The sequence below is a fragment of the Acartia tonsa genome, chromosome 13, assembly GCF_053477335.1.
Source record: "Acartia tonsa isolate MP-2025a chromosome 13, ASM5347733v1, whole genome shotgun sequence".
NCBI classification, from domain to species: Eukaryota; Metazoa; Arthropoda; class Copepoda; order Calanoida; family Acartiidae; genus Acartia; species Acartia tonsa.
This window is the reverse complement of record NC_137272.1, coordinates 38,745,995-38,773,707: the sequence shown is the minus strand read 5'-3', so window position 1 is coordinate 38,773,707 and position 27,713 is coordinate 38,745,995. Positions and strand designations below refer to the sequence as shown.

Below are 27,713 nucleotides of genomic sequence, written 5' to 3'. Positions count from 1 at the left end.
CTGTTGATGGTGCCAGTCGGAAAGGGGGCTATGATCTCTGGGGGGTACCTGTGGCCAGTGTGTGGACAGGTACCCACAGGTGGACCAGTAAGGCCCAGAAGATGCCATACTGATGGTAGCCTGAACTGTATTCCGGACTGTCAGCAGACTGTTGGTAGCCACCTGAGTTGGGCCAGAGTTGCCAGCTAGTATTGCGTCCCTGCCAGGCTCCGTCAGCTGCTGGTGGGGAGCCCCTGCGGTGGTTCTGGTCTTGGCAAGGGGTGGCCTTCTTATTGACTTTCCTAGTTGGAGCTCTGCATCCTGGTGGGCCTCCATCTTCAGCAGCATGGGGGAACTTGGCTGGGACATGTGCAGTGGTTCAACAGAGTAGCGGCATCTGGTCTTGGAGTGTGGGGGAACAGCCTCACTGCTGCTGGTCAACCCTGCTCCCTCCGTGCTGGGTAAAGTCTTCCACTGCAGCAGGTCACCAGTCCCCATCCTTAGGCCGGTCCCCAGTCGTTCCATGCCTGGGGGCTCCCAGGGAGGCTTGGGTGGCGGCTCCCCCACCCCCAGGTACGCGTCGGGCATCTGGGTGAAGAGCCTATTCCCCTGGGACAGCTCCCCATCCTCCAGATTGGTGAGGCCAGTGCCAGGGAGGACCTTTCCACCCCAGAAACAGGTGGTACTGGCCCTAGGGCTGGGCCCCTTTGAAATCTCAGTTCTGGGAGTAGTGTCCATCTTGGGGCTGGCCACTAAGTCTCTGAAGCTTGTCACCTTCTCATTAGGCTCAGTTGCATCGTTCAACACCCCCAGGAGGACACCTACAGGTTCAGCAACCCCCAGTCCAGTATTGCTATTTCTCGTACGTTGAGCACCAACTGAACAGGAGCTGTGCAGCGGACATTCAGTCGCCCTTCCAGACAAGGGCATCTCAGGGACCAGGGGTCTGTGACCTGGCATGTGTTTGATGTTCACTGTACTCAACACAGTAGGCCAAAGTAATAACAGAAGCAGTATCTTGTAGATATAGGAGCAGAGTAGAGTAGCCGCACCGCAAGGAGGTTCGAGCCGGCTCACCCCTAGTATAAATACTATAGCTGTGTAATTAGGGTGGTAGTCCATGTAGCCGTAGGCTCGGTCCTCCTGGCTCAAGAGTTTCTGTGGCTGGCGCGCCCCCATGATAAGTAGTAGGGGGTTGGTTTGTTGGTGCCAGCGTCTTGTTTAACTGTTGAGCCTGAGTTGTTCTCCTTTCCAGTATAGCTCTTGATTTCTGTGGTAACCAGCGGATCTTAGCTTAAAGGTAACAGGGAATATGTTAGGTATCACAGATGTCTCTAGGAGCGTATCCGCTAGTGGATATATGGATAGGTAGGTTACCTATATATATACATGGCTACACGCCCATATATATATATATACGTGTATAGGAATATCCCCAGAGCTAGCTAGCTTTTCCTCCTTGCTTCAAAAAAAATCACGCTTCCTCTGTATATAGTTCACAACTATGAAGGTCGATGGTCCAGGTACACACCACCACTGCCCAGTGTGGGGCAGCAAGTCAGGCTATGTCCACAGGGTGGGCGTACTTTTGTTCAGTTACCATATCAGTTTCCAGTGTTGTTTGGTGAGGTTAGTATTCACTTACTTGTACCCATGATACAAAAAAAACAACCTCATTTATCACTTGGGTATTTATATATACATATATTTGTTTCACTAACCATTCAGCTTTGAAGTAGGGTTGGCAGGCTAGGAAGATGTTGAGGGTCTGAGCGGGTTTAAGGAACTGGTTTAGTTTTCCTTGTCACACTGTAGACAGGGAGGGAGGAGCTTACAAGTTTTTCTCCTAAAAAAATATCTCTGATGTATGCTATAGAATGGCCCCTCTCCTGTGTGGGTGTGTGTGTGTGAAATCTCCTGTCCTTGCAACGCGCGTCCGCACCGTCAAATCCGCGCACACGGGGAAAACGCGCTCTCACCCCTCAACTCGCTCTCTCATTGGTCTGCTTCGTCCGTTGGATTTATGATATTTTCCGCACTCTGTTGCGCTACCCGTGAATGGCGCTCTGTGTGTCCGATCGCTAGCCCCACACTACAGACGGACTTAGTCTTGTGTGGGTAGGAAGGGGGAAGCGCGTGAGGGGACGGGGGTAACTCCGTCCGTTCCCCCTGTGAGGGAGGGAGGTAACTGGGTGCTGGTATAATAGTGCCTTTTCTTCTTAATCCTAGGTTTATCTATTATATCACCCTGATTGTATTTGCCTTCAATGGAGAGGGGCTTCTCCCCTTCCCTTGGAATAAGGGGTGTATTGTTATTGTGCTGTGGGCTTGAGATGTTTTGATTGTATATCAGGATCTTTATTATATTACATCTAGATTCTATTTTTGTCCTTATCACAATTGTATAACAGATTTGTTTACCAACTCTGTTCTATTTTTAGCTGTTATCACAATACTTCTATTCTTAGATTTATCACAACACAACAATTTGTTTGCCAAGCTTTGCTCATAAATCTATTGTTTGGCCATCACATCAGGGTGGTAATCCCTGCAATGTAACATAATATCTGTTTTTCTAGATGGGTGGCTGCGTTGTAGCTTCTCAGGATACTTGGAGTTGACGTAGTTTTTCTCTGTTCTGGTGCACTACACTCGTATGTTGGCTCGCAGCTTGCAGCTATGTGGCGTGTTTCAGCCTATCGGCGGCAGGGAATGTCCCGTCCTGCTAGCGCCGCTTGCAGCTATGTGGCGTGTTTCAGCCTATCGGCGGCAGGGAATGTCCCGTCCTGCTAGCGCCGCTTATCCAAATCCAGCTGATGGCGGCAGGGAATGTCCCGTCCTGCTAGCGCCACTGGTTCGGATCCTGCTATCTCTTGCAGTAAAATTGGCCTATTTCCAGCCGTTTACACTTATTTGGCTTGTTTCAGCCGGTCCGCAGGCCTGTTTCAGCCCTTTTGGCGCTCAATTCTCCGTTAGATATCAGCGCTGCTCGCGGTTATTCGTCAAATTTCGCTGTCTCGCTTCCACAACTGCCGGATGCAGAGTTAAACTTTGCTGTCCAGGGTGGGTAATTCAGGTTGCTTGCGTCAGTTTTGCCAGATTCACTGCTGAGAGTACCTTAGCCTCAGATACGCGTCTGCTCTACACTTGTGGTTCGCCGTAATCTCACACAGCTGTCACCAAAGTTGTGGTATCCGCCTAGGGTAAATGGCAGACACCAGAGTTCGAATAAAGACTACGGCAGTGTGAACAGACGTGGACACCTTACTATAGAGAAGCTATGCTTCTCTAGCATTCACTAGACAAGAATCAACATCTATTTCAGTTGTCACTTTATTGAAGGTGTGAAGGATACTAAAGTTATATACAACAAACAATAACTACATGGATAGGAATAAATGATCATAACATAAAAGCATTATAATACATATACAATAGTCAGTTTGGGCAATCATGATTCCCCATCCCTGGAAAGGGTGGGGGGGATTAAGAATACAGTTAACCACAATATAAATACATTTGGATTAGGAATAAAGATGGTTAAAGATAAATCATACAGTAAAACATAGATAATTGCAATGGTTAGGTAGATGGCTATCCCTGTCTGGGGCAGGCAGGATAGCCCATGGAGCAGCACAATAGGTAGATAAGCATAGAGGGGTTGAGTGGTAGGTCTGGGTACTAAGGAGGGAAGGTTTGATGATTACTTGTGACAACAACAGTCTGTGTGGGGGCAGGTTTAGATCCTTTATCCTCAGGGTTGAGGTGGTGCTGATAACTTGGTGGTTGAAGGGGAGGGTTCCGGTGCTTAAGATGGGAGAGGGAGGGTTAACACCCCTCCCTCCATTTGCAGGACAACTGAGGGATAAAATCAGTACCGTTATCTGACATCTTTTCAGGTGGCTTCATAATTGTAGAATAACAGGATTTAACTAGGTGCGTAGCATCACTATAATGTCTTGGTTTCTGCATGGTCCAGAGCTGCCAAATACCACATATACAACCCCATGAAACAACATTTTATGAAGAACTGCATTTCCCTTTTATCACCCTTGAATAGAGAGAGAAAGAGACAGAGAAACAAAGAGAGAGAGAGGGAGCATAAGAGAGCGTGAAAGACAATTTTACCTATAAAATAGACATTAAACATTTAATCTTGTCAATCTAATATACATACAGTACTAAGGTTTTTTGTCTGTATCCAAAATTATCTGAAATCGCTGGTCCAACTTGGTTTCACATTTATTTTGGTGTGGTTTTAGACTATTTTCAACATCAATATCGCCCTAAGGGTAGAACAACTCATGGATCTAAAGGGATAAGACAAAGGCCAATAAATTGATGTACATCCCCAATATTGAAACACAAAATTACCTTCTTTGGAGCTCAAGATTAGTGGTTGAAATGTTTGAACAGTCAACTTAATAAACTAACCAATTAAAAAAGTCCTCAAAGTTGTTAAACCAACGAATAAGAAACATGATTGTAAAAATTGAAGGACTAGTGGGATCATATGAAGGAAATGAAGTCATTCCTAAAAAGGACAGAAATCCCCTTCCTTGGGTATAGGAAGGCTATTTCCTTTCCTTTTTCTTACAAATTCTCAGTAAGGAAGGTGATTTCTGTCCACTATCTTACAAATTATCACTAAAGGAAGGTGACCTCTGTCCACCATCTTACAAATTCTTCCTAGTTCTTAGAAATTCTTCCTTTTCCTCACTATTACAACCATGTTTAATTAATCTACCTTATTTCACCAAATTCTTCCTTATTCTCAGAAATTCTACCTTAATTACACAAATTCTCCCTTATTCTCAGATAACTTACCTTATTCTAAGAATTTCTTCCTTATTTCAAGAAAATTTACCTTATTTCCCCAAATTCTTCCTTATTCTAAGAAAATCTACCTTATTCCCTCAAATTCTTCCTTGTTATAAGAAATTCTACCTTATTCTAAGAAAATCTACCTTATTCTAAGAAATTCTTCCTTATTCTAAGAAAATCTACCTTATTCTCCCAAATTCTTCCTTATTCTAAGAAATTCTTCCTTGTTCTAAGAAAATCTACCTTATTCTAAGAAATTCTTTCTTATTCTAAGAAAATCAACCTTATTCTCCCTAATTATTCCTTATTCCCCCAAATTCTACCTTATTCTAAGAAATTCTTACTTGTTCTAAGAAAATCTACCTTATTCTAAGAAATTCTTCCTTATTCTAAGAAAATCTACCTAATTCTTCCAAATTCTTCCTTATTCTAAGAAATTCTACCTTATTCTAAAAAAATCTACCTTATTTTAAGAAATTCTTCCTTATCCTAAGAAAATCTACCTTATTCTAAGAAATTCTTCCTTGTTCTAAGAAAATCTACCTTATTCTAAGAAATTCTACCTTATTCTAAGAAAATCTACCTTATTCTCCCTAATTCTTTCTTATTCCCCCAAATTCTACCTTATTCTAAGAAAATCTTACTTGTTCTAAGAAAATCTACCTTATTCTGAGAAATTCTTTCTTATTCTAAGAAAATCTACCTAATTCTCCCAAATTCTTCCTTATTCTAAGAAAATCTACCTTATTCTAAGAAATTCTTCCTTATTCTAAGAAAATCTACCTTATTCCAAGAAATTCTTCCTTATTCTAAGAAATTCTACCTTATTTTAGAAAATCTACCTTATTCTCCCAAATCCTTCCTAATTCTAAGAAAATCTGCCTTATTCCTCCTAATTCTTCCTTATTCTAAGAAATTCTTCCTTGTTCTAAGAAATTCTTCCTTATTCTAAGAAAATCTACCTTATTCTAAGAAATTCTTCCTTATTCTAAGAAATTCTAACTTATTCTAAGAAAATCTACCTTATTCTAAGAAATTCTTCCTTATTCTAAGAAAATCTACCTTATTCTAAGAAATTCTTCCTTATTCTAAGAAAATCTAACTAATTCTCCCAAATTCTTGCAATATATAGGGGTCCCAAACTCAAAAACAAATTTTCAGCGCGATCCGACCACCCCTTCTCAAGATACAGTGACCTGGTGTCCTTGGTACCGACGGTAAGATTTGGGAAATGGTTCGAATCCTTAGTAAATTTGGTCAAAGTCCAAAAATATTTTAACACTTTTCAATTTTTGATTAAAATTATTTGTCCACCTGGGTATTTTTTCTTCAAAATTTTGACTAAGTGCTAAAATATTTTTGGCCTTTACTGCCAAATTTATTAAGGATTCGAACCATTTCCCAAATCTTACCATCGGTACCAAGGACACCAGGTCACCGTATCTCAAGAACGGGTGGTCAGATTGCGCTGAAAATTTGTTTTTGAGTTTGGGACCCCTATATATTGCAAGAATTTGCTATGTTTTGGAAGAATTTCTTAGAATAAGGTAGATTTTCTTAGAATAAGGAAGAATTTGTTACAATAAGGTAGATTTTCTTAGAATATGGAAGAATTTCTTAGAATATGATAGATATTCTTAGAATAAGAAGAATTTGTTAGAATAAGGTAGATTTTCTTAGAATAAGGAAGAATTTGGGAGAATTAGGTAGATTTTCTTAGAATAAGGAAGAATTTCTTAGAATAAGGTAGATTTTTGTAGAATAAGGTAGAATTTCTTAGAATAAGGAAGAATTTCTTAGAACAAGGAAGTATTTCTTAGAATAATGTAGATTTTCTTAGAATAAGGTAGAATTTCTTAGAATAAGGAAGAATTTCTTAGAATAAGGAAGAATTTCTTAGAACAAGGAAGAATTTCTTAGAATAAGGTAGAATTTGGGGGAATAAGAAAGAATTAGGGAGAATAATATAGATTTTCTTAGAATAAGGAAGAATTTCTTAGAATAATGTAGATTTTCTTAGAACAAGGAAGAATTTCTGAGAATAAGGTAGCTTTTCTTAGAATAAGGTAGAATTTCTTAGAATAAGGAAGAATTTCTTAGAATAAGATAGATTTTCTTTGAATAAGGTAGATTTTCTTAGAACAAGGAAGAATTTCTTAGAATAAGGTAGATTTTCTCAGAATAAGGAAGAATTTCTTAGAAGAAGGTAGATTTTCTTAGAACTAGGAAGAATTTCTTAGAATAAGGTAGATTTTCTTAGAATAAGGTAGAATTTCTTGGAATAAGGTAGAATTTCTTAGAATAAGGTAGAATTTCTTAGAATAAGGTAGATTTTCTTAGAATAAGGAAGAATTTGTTAGAATAAGGAAGAATTTCTTAGAATAAGGAAGAATATCTTAAAATAAGGAAGAATTTCTTAGAATAAGGAAGAATTTCTTAGAATAAGGTAGATTTTCTTAGAATAAGGAAGAATTTGTTAGAATAAGGTAGATTTTCTTAGAATAAGGAAGAATTTCTTAGAATAAGGTAGACTTTCTTAGAATAAGGAAGAATTTGGGAGAATTAGGAAGATTTTCTTTGAATAAGGAAGAATTTCTTAGAATAACATAGAATTTCCAAGAATAAGGAAGAATTTGGGGGAATAAGGTAGATTTTCTTAGAATAAGGAAGAATTTCTTAGAATAAGGTAGAATTTCCTAGAGTAAGGAAGAATTTGGGGGACTAAGGAAGAATTTGGGGGAGTCAGGTAGATTTTCTTAGATTTAGGAAGAATTTCTTAGAATAAGGTAGGTTATCTGAGAATAAGTGAGAATGTGTAAGGAAAAGGTAGACATTGTTATGAAAAGGTAGAATTTGGAGGAACTAGGTTAATTTTCTTAGGATTAGGAAGATTAAGTGAGATTTAGGGAGGTGATTTTTATTCTCTTTTTCAGATATGTGAGAAAAAGGAGAGTGATTTTGGTCCATATTTCACTTATCTGAGAAAAAGGAAGATGATTTCTGTCCTTTTTGGAATGAAATTTCTGTCCTTTTAAGGAATGACTTCATTTCCTTCATATGATCCGACTATTGTAATAAACATTGGTATCTCTCACTCTGGGAATAGCTAGTCACTTGAAGCTACTCTTTAATTTGAAATGTCCGTTTGAAAATATGATTTTCTCATAGAATACAAATTTTTAAAGGAGCATTTAGTATTCAATAAGACCTTGGTTTATCAGTAATGCTCTGGTGAGAATTTCCATAAGAAAATTTATTTTAATTGGCTGCTATACTAAATTGACTTTTTTTACATCTATTTCAATGTCAGAGGTAAAGACTGAATAGTCTGTATTACTTTTTAGCACTTTTAAAAAATATTATTATTTATAGTTTTTTATCAAATGCTTTTTTATGTCAACACTGAAAAAATAGATTCTATTTTTGGTTTTTTTACCTGTTAAATGAGAAGATGGATGCAAAAAGTCCTTATAAACTGCTATTTATTTTTGATGAACAACATTCTAGAGCTTTGAAATTTTGATTTTAACCCTTTGGAAGTGGTAATATTTTTATTTTACCCATATTGAACAAAATGAAAAATCGGCTATTATGGGTTAGTTTTTAAATTTTTTTTTTTGATAAGATTAAGTAACAACAATGATTCTGTATATACACAAAAGGATTTTTTCTTCAGTTGAAAATAGAAGTAGAAATTAACTAAAAACTGTTTAATTTTGCTCTAAAATTTTCTCAGAAAATGGTACCTCCTGCAAAAACGGCTGCATTTTAGATTTTATTGAAAAGTGAAATGAAGTTACCTAACCCAGGGTAATGAAATGCACTATGTCCCAATTCAGGTTCTGACACAAAAGTCAAATCACCTTCGATGGCATTGTGAAGTACTCAGATTGAAAAAAGAAAGGGTCGGGGGGGGGGGGGGGACATTTGGCAGTATATTACACTGATACTGTTTTATAACCACTTTATCTTATTCGTTGGCTCAAAAATTTGGGTAATTTTAATTGGTTGATTCATAAAAGTAGTGTCCAAACTTTTCAACCAATAATCTAATCGCGAGATATTGGGCTAGAGACAGATATACATCCTGTTACTTTTATGCATAGGATTATTTATAAGTACACTTTTATACATAGGATTATATTAAAGTAAAGTGAACTTGTAAAATCTAGAGAATATATTTTTCCCATTTGGATTATAAATCTCACTTTTAAACTAGGATACTTTTATACAGAAGTAGCGAAAATCATTTTTGTTACTTATTCATTTTATAAAATAAACATTCATGAAAGCTTAGCTTCCCTCACAATGTCTGTATTTCTGTAATTTGTTTGACTGTGTGTCTATATTTGCGAAGCGCCAGAAAGTGTCATTTGTGACGTCATAAAAATACGTCTAAAAAGGAGAGAAGAGAGGAGAAGTAGAAAAGGAAACACCTAAAAAGAGATGGATAATATACGTATTCTTATGACGTCACACAGGACACTTTCCAGCGCTTCATAATGGCTATGGCTGTTAAGGGATAATACAATGGATGATAAATTGTTTTACATCCTCAATGTTGATGAACATTTCTTCTATGGGTTAAGATGATTTATTGTAAAGTTTGGACACTAGTAGTTTAGAACCAACCAATCAATATTCAATAAAAGGTAATAGTTATTTCTCGCATCGTACTATAAACGGCTTTCCGCGGATATAGAATGTACAATTATAAGATTAGAACTAGTTTTTTTCAGCCCAGAGGTGCCGAAGGCATCGGCTAAAAAAAACTAGTTTTAATCTTGTTAATGTACATTTTTATATTCGTAGAAAGCTGGATATAATACGATGCTAGACATGGTTTTTTCGTATAGATGAGAACCGGTTCATATCCACCGGATTCGAATGAATACGAGAAAAAAAATTATCTAACAAATAGGATAACGTGATTATAAAACTTTTGGTATCTGTATAATTTAAAGTTAAATGTTCGCTCTTGGAAGCAATGACGTTATTCTTATATCTGCTATATTAAAAACTAGCGGCTACAGCTGGTTTTAAAAAAATATGATACCTTGCAATGTTTCGAAGGAGTCTCTATCAATATTCTACGATACTTTGCAATGTTACGTAGGAGTCTCTATTCGAGAGAAAAAAATTAGATTTATTGTGATTTCTCTTGGGAGGGTGGTGGTACCCTCCCCCAAAATAGTTACAAACCTTCACGGGAACTATGAGAAGGTACCCGGTTAAGGAGAACCCGATTGGTTCAGCGGTTAGCGAGATCCTTCGGTACAAACACACAGACACACAAACACACAGACAAAAAGACATCCTGTTACTTTAGTATAAGGATATAAGCTGTTCTATAAATAATGTATATCTGTTTGGTCTTTATTTCTGATTTCCTTCTTCCCTTTTTTCTTTACAATAGTTTTTTTTATTTTAAAAGTTGTATAATGTTTTTCTTGTATTCATTCAAATTCGGTGGATAGGAACCAGTTCTCATCCATACGAAAAAACTATGTCTATCATCGTATTATATACAACTTTCTACGAATATAAAAATGTACAATCATAAGATAAAAACAAGTTTTTTTAGTCGGTGCCTTCGGCACCTCGGGGCTAAAAAAACTGGTTTTAATCTTATAATTGTACATTCTATATCCGCGGAAAGCTGTAATACGATGCGAGAAATAACTATTCTCATCTCTCTTTCAGCTACACATTCTACATAAAACCTATTTTTAAAGATACTTCATCTTAATGGAGTAATTAGACATGCCTTAAATGTTGAAAAGTCTCGCTTTTCAAAAACTGTACTATACATAGTCTGAAAAGTATAGGGGAAATTTATAGAAAAAGTTTCATAGAAATATCTAAAAATTATTTTGGATGATTTGCTTTTAATAAGATGTAAAATAGCAAATTTCTTAAAATATTTTAATATTAAAACATTCTTATTATTTTATCTCTTAGTAAAAAATACATAAAACTTAGATCATTTAGTCATATAGTAAAAAAATATTTCTTATTTTTATCACGACCCCCCCCCCTCCCCCTATTTCAAGGAGATTCAATATAAAAAAATGTGAGTATGATATATTTCAGCATAGATAGACAGACAGACAGACATATATGGACAATATGGAATTGGGTATAAATCATAAAATGTAGTCCATTCAATTTTTTTCCCAATCTAATCTTTATCATTTACTTTCCGGTGTATTTTATAATCCGCAGAAAACCCTGTTTTTTTGGGAGTCAATAAAAAATAATGCAATATTTGAATAATTGCAACACACAAAGAATTATTTTACTTTAAAAAAAGTAATAAGCTAAATTTGATATCTAATGCACTTATGAGTATCATCTTTGTAATCAATGACATATTGGTTGGTTGTCTGTTGGATGTTATATACATGCCATACTCTATGTAACGCTATTCTTATAACGTTCTAAATTTTAAGTGATACTTTAAAAGCTCCAAAAATTAGCAATCATGAATAAACATCCTATTTAGTTAGCGTTCACTTCCGCATATTTAAAGCCAAATAGTAATATATATTTCCAACAAGTCACAATAGCGGTTTTTAATGATATAATAGTGTCACTTTGTGCAGTAGTATTTATTTGCGGTTTTGATAGATTTATAAATTTTGTGGAAGTGAGAGAACAGAATACCTATCTTCCGGTTGTCTTTCAAGTGGTTTACTCAATGGATATAGTATTTGTGGATTTTGTGACAGGACAATTTTTGTCGTCAATTTAGATAGCTTATATAGTCCTAAGATATTGGTCAATTCGTTCCTCCATGGTCAGGGGAGGGGATGGGGTATGGTAGGTATCATTGTAATAGCCAGCTGAGAGACACATTGTATATCAGGGTATGCAATAATCCCTCACAATATCCACGTATTCTATATCCATTATGATTCTATTCAATTTTGTATAACAGTCGTCAAACAGACAATCTTTATCTATATTCTAAATATATTTTTAGGTCTATTTATCTATACTACAGGGTCATTCAAGAGAAATGATTTTAAAAAAAAAACTTAATCACGCATTGAAAATAAAATAATTATGTAAAATGCTTTATATATTTGGAAAACCTATTATGAGACATTTATGTTTCAAATATCTAAAAATTATTATTTCAACAAATTATGCCCGAAAAACCGGTTTTTCCAAAGGCCTTTTTTTTAAAGATTTATGGACTTTTTATACGCACATTTTTAAAATTTAAATTGTGCGACTTGTGTTAATAGTAGAAAAATGTTATGCATATTGTTAGAATTGTCATAAACTCTAGTTTGCTAATATGTAAAAAACATTCATGTGCTACGTATAGTATAGGAGCTATGTGGTTAATTACTTAAAACTTTTCAACATTTTTCAACGTAGCTCCTAAACTACAAATAGCACAAAAATGATACTTATATTTTCAAAAACTAGAGCTTATGACAATTCTAAAGGTATGCGTAACATTTTCTACTTTTAACACAAGCTGTGCAATTTAAATTTTAAAAATGTGCGTATTTTTTACACACACTTTCAGTCCAAAAATCTTCGAAAAAATCTTTTGGAAAAACCGGTTTTTAGGGGCATAATTTGTTGAAATAATCATATTTAGATATTTGAAACATAAATGTCTCATAATAGGTTTTCTGGATCATGGAAAAAAAACGAAGTTGCCGGTTTCGTCGTTTTTTCACAGTAGCTTTCTCCTAGTTTTAGCCCCTGCAGGGCATGTTTTCTAACCCTGCGGGGCAATCATTATCATTTACTTAACCTTACCTAACCTAAAATAACCCTTCAAAAGCTAATGTGAAAATAGGATGAAACCAGTTTTCTTTCCATGATCCGGTTTTCCAAATATATAAAGCATTTTACATAATTGTTTTATTTTCCATGCATAATTAAGTTTAAAAAAAAATCATTTCTCTTGAATGACCCTGTATATAAGAGGAAAAAGGGGGTAAATCATCCCGCCACCTAAAATATTTTCATAGAAGGCAGGAGCTACACACCTCTTCAAATAGACCTTATCGGGACATAAGAGAAGTATATTGATAAGGAAAACCCAAATGGTCCAGCCGTTATCGAGATTTGGCGTCCAAACAAACAAACAGGCAGAGAGACAGAATACCTATTTATACGAGGATTGAATTGATAAACTTTATCTTTCAAGGTCGAAGTTAGCATAATTGATTTTTTTGTTTTATTATTATATACTAAAATCTAAAAGATATTTTAAGAATCACCTCTTTTACTCTAATGTATTTTTACATTTTCTGTATATTTATAAATCTAACTTACTATTTATCAATCTATTACTCTATACTCGAAGCCTATTTAAGTGTACAATAGAAATCAATTATTCCCCAATATTGTTAAAGAGAATTTTCTTCAAAAACAACACAAAATTTATTCCAATAAACAGCAAATATTTTTGAAATTGAAATGAAATTAATAGAAGGATAACCATGTCTATAAAACGCGAAACAAAAGTAGTTAAAATATCTAAAGAAAACAAACCGTGAACTGTTATAAAGTTAAAACTATAAAAAAGATAGTTATAACATTTTCATTTTGACTTAAGAATTGATGGAGTAGGACGAGACACTTTTATATAGCAACTAGGGCCAGCTTTAGCTCCACGTTCAAGCTTATTATGACTTGAATTTTACTAATCATTTAAACATACGGACTTTCACATCTATAGAGTGACTGGGCATCTATTAAAATTTGTGGGTATAGTCCCTTTTGTGGCAACGATTCTTATGAGGCGTTTCGTCGTATTTTCACAGTAACTTTTGACAGACTATTTTAGTTTAGGTTCGATTAAGTTATGTTAGGTGTTTTCCCCGCAGGGTTAGAGCCTCCCGCAGGGGCTAGAAATAGGGGGAAAGCTACTGTGAAAATACGACGAAACGCCCCTTAAGAAGCGTTGCCACGAAAGGGACTATACCCAAATTTGCTATTCCCATTTATTTGCAAGATATTTGGGCCACCCCTAGTTAATATGATTTCTAAACTTTTAAACCACACAAACTTATTCAAAGATTTTGTATGAATAATTTTATATCTCAACAAGAATGACATCATCCATAAAAGCTTAGCTTTAATAGTGTAACTTCACAAAGTTTCTCAAAAAAAGCCGTGTGACGTCATAACAATGAGGAAGGTGACAGGAGAAGTGGAAAATAAACCCTCTAAAAAAAGATAGATAACCTCTCATTGTTATGACGTCACATGTTATTTTTAGACACTTTTTGAAGTTACTTAAAGGTAAGAACTGAAATAAAAAAGAAATGACTATTAATATAAAAATATCTCAATAAAATTATTTCATCTTTATAATGTTCATAGAGTTCTAACACGTCAATATTATATTTTATTATTTCTTACGAGGTTTTAAATCAACGGGATCATTTTAACATGCCTCCATATACGATTTGGGTTTTCCTTTTTATGTTTTTAAGTATTATTAATATCAAAATATTGAGATGTTTCGCCACTCAATAATAAAACTCTTCTGCTAACTAATGTAAAATATTTTTGATTAAAATCAATCTTAATCTAAAGTTTAAGAGAACTAAAAATATTGTATGCTTTACTTTTAACTTAATTTAAGTTCATAATTGAATTTTTAAAGTTATATGATATGATTAGTTAGATTAAAGCCTTATCGAATGATAATGCTTGAAATATTATGAAATCCTATTGAATCACTTTTAAATTCAAATTTAACCAAAACTTTATTCGTTTTCACAGAGGATGACAACATCCATGAAAGCGAAGCTCTAAATAAGAAGGTGGGACAAACGAGCCTTAACGCTTGTAGAGTGTCAGAACTTAATATGAATATGAATTATCAGTCTAATCGAAAGTGTATATTTTTTTTTGCAAAATTGCTTAAATACAGGATATAATTACAGTTTTAAGAATTTAATTACTTCGTCTAAAATATTGTGCCTTGTTGCCTTAAGAATCATTATTCTAAAAAAAACAGATGAATATGTATAATAAAATAATTATATGATAAAAATATAGTTGTCTTATAAATGGGCGTACGGACTTTCTCTGTATAGAGTTGCTACGTTTTCTAAATCATACCTAGCTGTACATTATGCATACTTTAAAATTGAGAGATAAAATTCCTATATGCCCAAATATACGAAAAGAAATATACGTAACTTGCAGTTGGACGTTTGGACCGACCCTAATTATAGGAAAGCTTCGCTTTACAAAAAATACTATTAATTCAAGCTACAACTATCTAGAAAAAGATTGATCCATATTTTTAAAAAAATTTCAGGTTGAAATGCAGGGCATGACAGGTGAAGTTAGGTTTGATCAGTTTGGCCTGAGAACCGGTTTTAACCTAGATGTTATGGAACTCAAGAAGTACGGACTAACCAAGGTTTGTTGTTTATGCCCAGGGATCTAAAGGGATAAGACAATGGCCGATAAATTGTTGTACAATTATATCCCAAATGATGTTTCACAAAAATACCCCTTCTGTAGAATAAAATTAGCAATTGAAACGTTTGAACAATCAACAAATTAAAATCAATGAAAAAATGAAAATAAGTTATTTTGTTTAATTACATCAAACCCTATACAAAAGTCAAACTAACAGTAAATATTTGAAAAAAAATTGTATTATCCTTACAAATTGCAAAACAATAGCATTGATATTGAGATATGTACAATGAAAATGCCATTTAAATTAAAATTCTAAATGTGATTATTATTATAATTTGCTCCCAATAATAAGATTTTCTTTGATTCAATTTAACAACTTTTAAATTTGTATGGTAGATATTTCTTTGCGTTAATAATAAACTCTTTTTCTCATATTATAGGAATCAATTATTATAGTACTAGTCTAAAAAGGGATAAAAATGGCTTTCCCACTGCTCCCCCCCCCCACGTATGTAAACGCCCCTAGTGGTTGATGGTTTAAAGTGTTAATTGCTATATATATGGAAATGAATAATATAATATATAGCATGAAAATATAATAATTGTTTGTAATGGGTCTTTCATCATGTTTGTGGACATTTATGGGATATAGGAATTGTTAAACCTATATTCTATTATAAACTACTAGCGGACCAGCCCTTAGAGGCCTCTGGGGTTACTTAAGGAGAGTAGAGTTTAATCAAATAATTCAATTTTTCATTTTAGATTTAATAGGAAATAGTAAAAACAAATGTTTAGGGGAGGGGGTAATTTTTTTCTAGGGATGATTTCTCTTGGGAGGGTGTTTGTACCTTCCCCCAAAATAAAACTTCCAAGGACTATGATAAGCTACCCTGTAAAAGAGAACCGAATTCCAACGGTACAGACAAACATTATGTTCGTAAATTTTTTAGATATAATATTTAAGAAACCTCCCCCCTTTTAAAAAAATTACCACATATTACATTCAAATTGACCACATACAAAATTTTTGATGCCTATCTTATTTTAGATTAATAAATGTTTAAAAAGCTACACAGTACATCAGGGGTGTAGGCCCATAGGGTTAGACCACCCCCCTCCCCCCTTTTATTCTTTAATAATGAGTAAGAGAACATTAAGCTTTTCTCACCCTCTTAATTCTATCGACTATCGCTCAATGTGATTGTTCATTTTTCTTGATATTTTGTTTGTTTTGGTTTGACTCATAAAATGATTCCTAAATCTTTGGTGTAGAATCTCAGTTTGCTAAACAAAGTAAACATCAATTATAGCGAAGATGAAGGATGTGCGTTCATTTCCGCATACAACTGAATATTAATTATAGCGAAGATCAAGGATGTGCGTTCATTTCCGCATACAACTGAATATTAATTATAGCGAAGATCAAGGATGTGCGTTCATTTCCGCATACAATTAAACTTTATTTGTAGCTAAATTAGAGGATGTTCGTTTACTTCCGTACACAACTAAATATTAATTATAGCGAAGATCAAGATGTTCGTTCATTTCCGCATACAACTGAATATTAATTATAGAGAAGATTAAGGATGTTCGTTCATTTCCGCATACAACTGAATATTAATTATAGCGAAGATCAAGGATGTGCGTTCATTTCCGCATACAATTAAACTTTATTTGTAGCTAAATTAGAGGATGTTCGTTTACTTCCGTACACAACTAAATATCAATTATAGCGAAGATCAAGATGTTCGTTCATTTCCGCATACAACTGAATATTAATTATAGAGAAGATTAAGGATGTTCGTTCATTTCCCCATAAAACTAAACATCAATTATAGCAAAGATCAAGGATGTGCGTTCACTTCTGTATACAACTAAATATTAGTTATATCGAAGATTAAGAATGTTCGTTCATTTCCGCATACAACTAAACATTAATTATATCGAAGATCAAGGATGTCCGTTCATTTTCGCATTTAGCTAAAAATTAATTATAGCGAAAATCAAGAATGTGTGTTTAATTCCGCATACAAATAAATATTAATTATAGAGAAGATTAAGGATGTTCGTTCATTTCCGCATATAACTAAACATTATTCATAGCGAAGATCAAGGATGTTTGTTCTTTTCCGCATACAACTGAATATTAAATATAGCGAAGATTAAGAATGTTCGTTCATTTCCGCATACAACTGAATATTAATTATAGAGAAGATTAAGGATGTTCGTTCATTTCCGCATATAACTAAACAATAATTATAACGAAGATCAAAAGTATTCGTTCACTTCCACATATAACTAAACATTAATTATAGCAAAGATCAAGGATGTGCGTTCATTTCCGCATAAAACTAAACATTTATATAGTGAAGATCAAGATGTTCGTTCATTTCCGCATACAACAAAAATTAATTATAGTGAAGATCAAGATGTTCGTTCATTTCCGCATAAACTGAATATTAATAATAGCGAAGATCAAGGATGTTCGTTTACTACCGCATATAACTAAACATCAATTATGGCGAAGATCAAGGATGTTCGTTCACTACCGCATAAAACTGAATATTAATTATAGCGAAGATTAAGAATGTTCGTTCATTTCCGCATACAAGTAAACATTAATTATAGCAAAGATCAAAGATGTGTGTTTATTTCCGCATATAACTAAATATTAATTATAGCGAAGATGAAGATGTTCGTTCATTTCCGCATACAACTGAATATTAATTATAGAGAAGATTAAGGATGTTCATTCATTTTCGCATCAAAGATGTATGTTCACTTCTGCAAGTAACTAAACATTAATTATAGCAAAGATCAAGGATGTTTGTTCATTTCCGCATACAACAAAAATTAATTATAGCAAAGATCAAGGATGTGCGTTCTCTTTCACATAGCATTCGCTTTGTGTTTCATATTAAAAGAAAAAATTGGACACTTTTTGGTGTCCATATAAAATAGTGGGGTTAAGATATTGGACAAAAAAAGAGAAAAGTTTTGTAACAGTTTAGGATATAATGATTTTAATTACCTTGAAATGCTAAAAATATATCTTAACTTCTTTCAGATTAAAAGTTATTGAAATAAGAGATAAAGTGATTAAATAAGATTACACTTTCCCCTAATACATACATTTTAATAATCATAATGTAAGGCTTAACCTAAGTGATTAAGATAAAGTAATTTTTTTATTTTGAATGTTAGAGCCTTAGAGGGCCCTGCACTTTCCAATAAGGAACTTCCCTATAAATTGAGGAGGGAGGGGACATTGGACTGTTAGTTAGTTTCAATCGATAAAGTGTTCAAATTTTTTAACCAATATATCAATCTATCGGAAGGATAATTTTGTTATCATCCTTGGGGTTGTATATCAAAGTATTGTCCATTGTCTTATCCCTTCAGATCCCTGCTGTAAATGCACTTCATATTTCTTCTTATTATAATTGAATTATTTTCACATTAACACTCTTGTGGAGCAAATAAATGAAATAAAAAAATAACAAGGACTATTTATCAACAAGTAGCGCAGTATCAATAAACATTAAGATGTATGACAAGAAAAGAGCTAGTAAGTAGTAATATATTTGGTAAATAAACTTGTTAAGTTCTATTACCATATAGATTATCTAACATTTTATAAAAAAGTATTGCCAGATTATTAGATTTAAAAGAAAATCAATATATAGTCTTTGATTTATTTTTGAAACACTGCAAATATAATTTAAATTTTAAGCTTGTATGTCTTTGTCTAAGTCAACAATTTTAAAGGAGAATTATATTGTTATAGAACCTTATTGTACACTAGCAGATTCGTCCCTTGCCTCTAGGGGCTTTGTCTTAAGAGGTAATTAAAAAAATAAGGTACCACAAAAAAAGATTGAGGGAATTTTTTTGTTTATTTGGGGGCCACACAGAAAATAGCCGAAAACTATCACAAAACCACATATATTCCCTGAAGAGTAGAACCCAATCGGTTGAGCGGTTACCGAGATCTTAAGCTTCGGACAGTTGGACACACAGATAGACATCGTTCTACGTTGTATTATAGATTACAATGTTATTTAAGTTTTAAAAGCGAAGCTTTTCTATAATTAGAGTCGGTCGGTCGGTCCGTCCGTCCGTAACGGATAGCTTTTTTCGTTAATTTAGGCATGTTAGAATTGTCCTATCGATTTCAAATTTAGCATGGTGATTCCTTTAATAGTTAGGTATGATTTAGAAAGCGTAGCAACTCTATAATTATCAGCAAAATGTCCGTACGTCCATTTTAAACATGTTGATTTTTTACGTTTTTAACAGCAAATTTTTATGTGATCTAATTATCCGATTGATCTAATTTTTGGTATACTGATTCCTGGGACAACATGTATAATGTAATAAGCGAAGCAACTCTATAATCAAGTCCTAAAAAAAGGTAAGTATTCCCATAAACATTATCCTGAATCAAGCAGTTTTTCAACAAATTTACTTACAATTTTGCTTTGACTCTTATACATTTATATTATGATTATTCAGTTCTGACTCTATACAAGTGTTAATGTCCGTTTGTACTACCGTTATAGTGCTTCACTTTTATGGATGTTGTCATCCTTGTTCTATGTGTAAACTAAGATGATAGATTAGTAAGTAAACAATATAAACAAACAAGAATAAGTTTGTTCATTAAACGAAAAATTTAAAGTAAAAAAATTTTGTCTAATAATTCTGTTAACAGTTAAATGCGATTTCGAAAGCGTAGCAACTATAAAACTTACCCGAGTGTCCGTACGTCCATTTACTACTAGTGAGTTTCCTATCCTATCCTATTATATAAAGTAATAGGATTTTTCTTTGTCTGAAGCTTAAGATCTGTATATCTTTATAACTGATTGAGTTCTTCTTTTTAGGTAACCTTCACATAGGTCCTGTCATGTCCAATTTTTTTTTCAAAATTAAGTCTTGGGATGGTTTTAAGCTATTTTTCTAGTCCCTTTCTGTCCCGTCGAATACAGTTCTGCTAGCAAATAGGGTCGAAGCCGCTTAAAGTTAATAGAGACAAATGTAATGTTTAAGGTTGGATCATGGACAGAAAAGAAAGGAGCTGTGTTTCAGCGCAACTTTACAGAAACATATACGGAAATTGTTGAACACCTACAGAACAAAACTTTGATTGTTACTACTATTAGGGTAAGTTTTATCCTTATACTAAAGTAACAGGATGTCTGTGTGTCTGTGTATCTGTGTATCTGTGTGTCTGTGTGTCTGTGTGTTTGTTCCGAAGGATATCGCCAACCACGGAACCGATCGGGTTCTCCTTAACAAGGTAGCTTCTCATAGGTCCCGGGAAGGTTTATACCTATTTTGGGGGAGGGTACCACCACCCTTCCAAGAGAAATCACAATAAAATCGAAAAATTAAATATTTTCGCCGCATAGTGTCGCTAGCGTAGTCTTGCTAGCGTAGTCGCGCTGCGTAGAAGTATGAATTTAAGAGCTGATAACATAGACAAATTATTTCTCAAATTAGATATTTAAAATAAATTAAAAACATTTAAATGCCACTAGAGGCCTCTAGGGGGCGTAGCCGCTAGTCTTTATACTAAAGTAACAGGATGTCTGTGTGTTTGTACCGAAGGATCTCGCCAACCACGGAACCTATCGGGTTTTCCTTAACAAGGTAGCTTCTCATAGGTCCCGGGAAGGTTTATAACTATCTTGGGGGAGGGTACCACCACCCTCTCAAGAGAAATCACCCCCCCAAAAAATTTCCTCCTAAAATTTTTTTACTTTATTTTTAAAATCTAAAATAATAAATTGGGTTATCAAATTTGACTCTCCCCTCCTCAAGTGTCCCTAGAGGCCTCTAGGGGCGTAGCCGCTAGTATAAAATAAAGTTTTATTGAACATACTTAACATGTTAAAATTTAAAAATAGTATCTTAATCTTTATTATCATTTGTCGGAAAAAGAAGGAAAAATAGTGCTTTTTACTTCTATTCCAGGACTTATACACCTAATATTTAAAATGACAAAAAACACCTTTTTGCGGTCAGAAATACAGCGGTGGTACTTTTGCTAGTTGTAGAAATGGCAGCATCCCATGTTTATAAATTTCAGCCAAAAATATGTGAACGGTATTCAACGTACTATTACATAACTGAAACTCGTGCCACCCAATTATTAAATCAAACGAACAACAAACAAAATCGAACTGTTATAGAGCAGCTTCGCTAATAATAGAATTTGCTATTTTTTAATACCTATATTTGCAACAACTTCTATAATTCTTTACATATTTAGAGTGCTCCATACAGTATGGTAAGCATGACAAGCAAACAAGCTACTGGTAATGATGCTTTCGAAGGATATGCCATTGATCTTATCACAGAAGTTGCAAAGATTCTTAGTAAGTCTACTTAGGTTTAGATGGTAAAGCAACTCTACAAGTCATGGTTCTATCGTGTACATTACAACATTACAGAAGCTACTCGTAATGATGCTTTCGAGGGATATGCCATTGATCTTATCACTGAAGTTGCCAAGATTCTTAGTAAGTCTACCTAGGTTTAGATGGCAAAGCAACTCTACAAGTCATTGTTCTATCATACACATTACAACATTACAGAAGCTACTCGTAATGATGCTTTCGAGGGATATGCCATTGATCTTATCACTGAAGTTGCAAAGATTCTTAGTAAGTCTACCTAAGTTTAGATGGCAAAGCAACTCTACAAGTCACTATTCTATCATGTACATTACAACAGGACACAAAAAGGGAATCTTGCAAGGAAATGGCAGAGTGTCTAACTACAAAAAAGCTACTTTTAATGATGCTTTCGAAGGATATGCCATTGATCTTATCACTGAAGTTGCAAAGATTCTTAGTAAGTCTTCCTGGGTTAAGATGGCAAAATAACTCTACAAGTCATTGTTCTATCATGTTCATTACAACAGTAAACAAGTTACTGGTAATGATGCTTTCGAGGGATATGCCATTGATCTTATCACTGAAGTTGCAAAGATTCTTAGTAAGTCTACTTAGGTGTAGATGGTAAAGCAACTCTACAAGTCATAGTTCTATTATGTACATTACAACAGGACACAAAAAAGGAAATCTTTCAAGGGAAAAACAAAATGTCTAACTACAAAAAAGCTACTTTTAATGATGCTTTCGAAGGATATGCCATTGATCTTATCACTGAAGTTGCCAAGATTCTTAGTAAGTCTACTTAGATTTAGATGGTAAAGCAACTCTACAAGTCATTATTCTATCATGTACATTACAACATTACAGAAGCTACTTGTAATGATATTTTGAGGGATATGCCATTGATCTTGTCACTGAAGTTGCAAAGATTCTTAGTAAGTCTACCTAAGTTTAGATGGCAAAGCAACTCTACAAGTCACTATTCTATCATGTTCATTACAACAGTAAACAAGCTACTGGTAATGATGCTTTCGAGGGATATGCCATTGATCTTATCACTGAAGTTGCCAAGATTCTTAGTAAGTTTACCTAGATTTAGATGGTAAAGCAACTCTACAAGTCATTGTTCTAACATATACATTACAAGAGGACATAAATATCCTGCAAGGGAAATGCAAAGTGTGTAACAAGCAAAAAGCTGCTCGTAATGATGCTTTCGAGGGGTATGCCATTGATCTTATCACAGAAGTTGCCAAGATTCTTAGTAAGTCTACTAGGGTTTAGATAGCAAAGCAACTCTACAAGTCTTTGTTCTATTATGTACATTACAATAGGACACAAAAAAGGAAATCTTGCAAGGAAATGGCAAAGTGTCTAACTACAAAGAAGCTACTAGAAATGATACTTTCGAGGGATATGCCATTGATCTTATCACTGAAGTTGCCAAGATTCTTAGTAAGTCTACCTAGATTAAGATGGTAAAGCAACTCTACAAGTCATTGTTCTATCATGTAAATTACAACAGGACACAAAAAAGGATACCTTGAAAGGGATTGGGAGAGTGTCTAACTACAAAAAGCTTCTCGTAATGATGCTTTCGAGGTATATGCAACTGATCTTATCACTGAAGTTGCCAAGATTCTTAGTAAGTCTACTAGGGTTTAGATGGTGAATCAACTCTGCCAATCATAGTTCTATTACAAATAAACTACTCTACGCTTCACCTCTATCTGTTTTTAGAATTTAACTACACATTCAAATGGGTGGACGATGGAGCCTATGGATTTAAAAATAAAGAAACCGGGGAGTGGAATGGATTAATGGGGGAGTTACTTGCCCAGGTAAACAAATGTTTTCGCGGATTTTTGAGTCTGCTATTCATGATTTATCATTGCTTATAAACCATAAAGACCTCTAAAACATTGGACTGAATATTATTATGATACCACAAGTTTAATAATTCGTCTTTTTTTTTTTTTTTTTGACTTGAATCTTTTATTACAACTTGATCATTTGATAAAACTAGCATAGCCACACTTTTCAACCGATGATTCTAATCTATTGAATAGGTACTTTTGTTAATCAACAAATGGGCAAGTATTTATCGTTTTTTGTGTCATTCTTCAAGATCTAGTTATTATTTATCTGGTTGTCAAAATTATTGTTGCTAAAATCTATGGAAAATATGAAGAAAACGAAGTTGCAAGTTTTGTCATTTTTTCACAGTAGCTTTTGAAAGGTTATTTTAGGTTAGGTAATTGCTCCGCAGAGCTAGGCAATTGGCCTCGCAGGGTTAGAGCCCCGTGCAGGAGCTAAAAATAGGAGAAAAGCTACTGTGAAAACATTACGAAACCCGCAACTTCGTTTCCTTCACATAACCCAAAAATAATTTTAAATCGTTACTGAAGTCTTGATTAAGATACCTGCACTAAGAAACTATTTAACTTTCTTCAATTAAAATTCTACGAAAAATTATCTTGTTTTTTTTTTATTTATATAGAAAGCTGATTTAGCAATAGCAGACTTGACAATAACCTATGAAAGAGAACAGGCCGTTGATTTTAGCATGCCCTTTATGAACCTTGGTATCAGGTGAGTGAGCTAGTTTTATTAAAAACTAAATTTGTTTAAATCGAATTGTAAGACAACTCCTTATGACAAAAACTTTAATCTATCTAAAACTGCATATGTAAAATTTTGATATACCTTGTATAAAATGATATAATATGTGTCTGTGTGTACCTTAAGATTTTGCTAACCACTAGATTGATATGGTTCTTCTTTTACAGTGAAGCTTTTGACATAACAAAGGGAGTTTTATGTCTATTTGGGCAAAGGTTTTTAAAAACTAAAATGGAAAGTGGAAGGCCAACTTATTTAAGAGACCTCTGGGGTATAGCTGCTAGTTTAAAAAATGGAGGCCTTAAGTTTTTTTTTTAAATTTTGTGATATATAACAATTTTCTTTCGTGTTGCCTGAATGGTTTATTGATAAAAATTTATTTTAGTATTTTGTACAAGAAGCCTCAGAAAAAGCCACCGGATCTATTTTCCTTCATGGCACCCTTGTCATTGGATGTTTGGATCTACACTGCGGCAGCATACCTGGGGGTTTCTGTTCTTCTGTTTGTATTAGCCAGGTATTATATGTTTGGATCAACACAGCTGTAGCATACCTGGGGGTTTCTGTTCTTCTGTTTGTATTAGCCAGGTATTATATGTTTGGATCTACACATCTGTAGCATACCTGGGGGTTTCTATACTTCTGTTTGCATTAGCCAGGTATTATATGTTTGGATCTACACAGCTGTAGCATACCTGGGGGTTTCTGTTCTTCTGTTTGTATTAGCCAGGTATTATATGTTTGGATCTACACATCTGTAGCATACCTGGGGGTTTCTGTACTTCTGTTTGTATTAGCCAGGTATTATATATTTGGATCTACACAGCTGTAGCATACCTGGAGAGTTCTGTACTTCTGTTTGTATTGGCCAGGTATTATATGTTTGGATCTACACAGCTATCTGGATAACGCTTTATTTATCTTTTATTGACTTATCTCTGTGATACGATACAGATTACTAGTATGTCAATTAATAGAAATAAACATTTATTAGTTTCAATGCAGTATACAATAATTCAGGAGGGTAGGAAACAATAGAGGTTTTATTAAACTACAACCCCTTCTTCCTCCTAATATCTACGACCCATTTAAGACAAATTTTTATTTTCAAGAATGGGGGGAATATAAATTTACCATCCATTGACCTTTCCCTTCATTCCTGACAAATATGTATTCCATTAATATTTAATATAAACCTTATCAGAAATAAAGGAGGGAAAATAGAAGGCTCCGGATAGGAGAGCACAATGGATTTGGAATGTAATTCTTTAATTCAAAAAACATTATGGGTAATATTGAGTCAAAGTTGCAGTGTCTAAACTTTTCCACCAAAAATATATGTGTAATTTTGTTCATCATAATTTTAAGGGCAAAACAAAAATAAATTTTCTAATTTATATGATAAATTTTACCTCATTTGACTCAAAACTTTGGGTGCTTGGTTTTCTGTATCTAAACTTTTCAACCAATAATTTTGATATACAGACGGGGTAATTTTGTTCATCATCATTGGGGATGTATTTTTATTTTTTGTTCATTGTCTTTATAAATAGTATATAATTTTGGCATTTTTTGTAATTTGTGTATTTTAAACTTTAAAAGCGCTTTTAATAGTATTAAATTAAAATTTTTACAAAATCTTATCTGTATCAAAAGTATTTATTTATATCTAATTTTACCACTTAAAAACAAGAAACGAATAATATAAATTATGCTTTTTAGCTTAATTTAATAAGAATATATTTTATTATGGAAAAAACATGAGTTGTATTTTACCTCCTTTTTAAAAGTTTGAAAATTTTCTATAGGTCTTTATGTCTGTCCGTCAGAGTGTTCGGATACGTGTTGTAATTAAATATTGATATTTTAGTGCAGACTCGGCTATCAATGGCGGCAGGCGCATTTTCATATTTATCCCATTATATAAAGTAGTAAGCTTCTTTTTTGTCTGTAGCAAAAGATATTGCTACTCTCTGAACCGATAGGGGTTCTCCTTTATAGTTAGGCTTTTTATAAGATGGTTTTAGGCTATTTTTCTGCCTAAGTATTCATACCCCTTCAAATATAGAGCTCCTAAATGCTAGGGGTGCAGCTACTAGTTTTATTGATATTTTTCTCTCTGAAATTCTTTGATATGGTTTTGACCCCTACATACATAACTTATTTTTTTTCTTCAGGTTTAGTCCGTATGAATGGGATAACCCCCACCCCTGCACAGAAGAACCTGAGGTAAGATTTATTTTTTTCCCATCCCCCCAATAATTAACATTTTGAAACATGCAAATTGATTTATTTAAAGCTTTAGGTCAATCACTCTAAATTGTAACTCTAGATTTTTCGTTCTTTGTCTAAAAGTGACTATCAAGCACTGAACCCCCTTTTTTATCAATTGGAAAAAGGGGGATTGGGGTAGTTTTTTCATGTGCCTAATCCCTGCCCAATAATCCATTTAATCTAACAAAACCTGACCTAAAGTAATAAACAAAAAACAAAAACTACACTTATTTTTAATTAATTTGAAAAAAAATATACTTTTAAATTGTTTCGCTCTTTATCCCCCTTTTTTTCTTTTCTCTCTCTCTCTCTCTCTCAAACTATTTCAACTGTCTCTCAATTACAATTTATGCTAATTACATATTTAAATAAAACTTCGCACCTATTACATTTATTTGGCCTTATGTCATTTAATTTCAAATCTGTTTTTAGGTGCTTGTGAATGAGTTTAGCTTGTGCAACTCCATGTGGTTCACTATTGGGTCCCTCATGCAGCAGGGAAGTGATATCAGTCCCAAGTAAGTACTCCTTGTGGTTCACTATTGGGTCCCTAATGCAGCAGGGTAGTGACATCAGTCCCAAGTAAGTACTCCTTGTGGTTCACTATTGGGTCCCTCATGCAGCAGGGCAGTGACATCAGTCCCAAGTAAGTACTCCTTGTGGTTCACTATTGGGTCCCTCATGCAGCTGGGCAGTGACATCAGTCCCAAGTAAGTACTCCTTGTGGTTCACTATTGGGTCCCTCATGCAGCAGGGCAGTGATATCAGTCCCAAGTAAGTACTCCTTGTGGTTCACTATTGGGTCCCTAATGCAGCAGGGCAGTGTCATCAGTCCTAAGTAAGTACTAAGATTTAATTATACCTCTTGGGGCGAAGCCCCTAGAGGCTAGGGGCGAATCTGCTAGTAATATATATGTAATATGTATATAACCTTAATTTAAGATAGAGGAAACAGGCGAAGCCGCTAAAATATATATATTTATTGCATGCATTGTTTGTTAGGAAAAGTGCAGCTACAAATAATTACTATTTTCAATATTTCTGCTGCACTTATTATTAATTGATAATTATTGTTTACTATACATACATACATCTTGAGAGAGGGAACTAATAAATATTATACAGATAATTTTTGAAGTAAAGATTTTCTTTAATCTGAGCTGGATCTTTAAATCATTTTAGTGGTAAGCT

At 34.0% G+C, this 27,713-nt stretch overlaps 1 protein-coding gene across 1 annotated transcript in view; it reads left to right on the top strand.

Moving 5' to 3' along the window:
• The window catches only part of LOC145303719 (glutamate receptor ionotropic, kainate 2-like), a 161,710-nt gene that overhangs the window by 91,287 nt on the left and 42,710 nt on the right, over positions 1–27,713 (top strand). The window contains exons 18-25 of the mRNA XM_080145324.1: positions 15,110–15,214; positions 20,275–20,388; positions 21,500–21,605; positions 23,367–23,467; positions 24,127–24,218; positions 24,634–24,765; positions 26,426–26,477; positions 26,955–27,040. Of these exons, the coding sequence (XP_080001450.1) occupies positions 15,110–15,214; positions 20,275–20,388; positions 21,500–21,605; positions 23,367–23,467; positions 24,127–24,218; positions 24,634–24,765; positions 26,426–26,477; positions 26,955–27,040 (788 nt within the window). The remainder of the gene's footprint in view (positions 1–15,109; positions 15,215–20,274; positions 20,389–21,499; positions 21,606–23,366; positions 23,468–24,126; positions 24,219–24,633; positions 24,766–26,425; positions 26,478–26,954; positions 27,041–27,713) is intronic.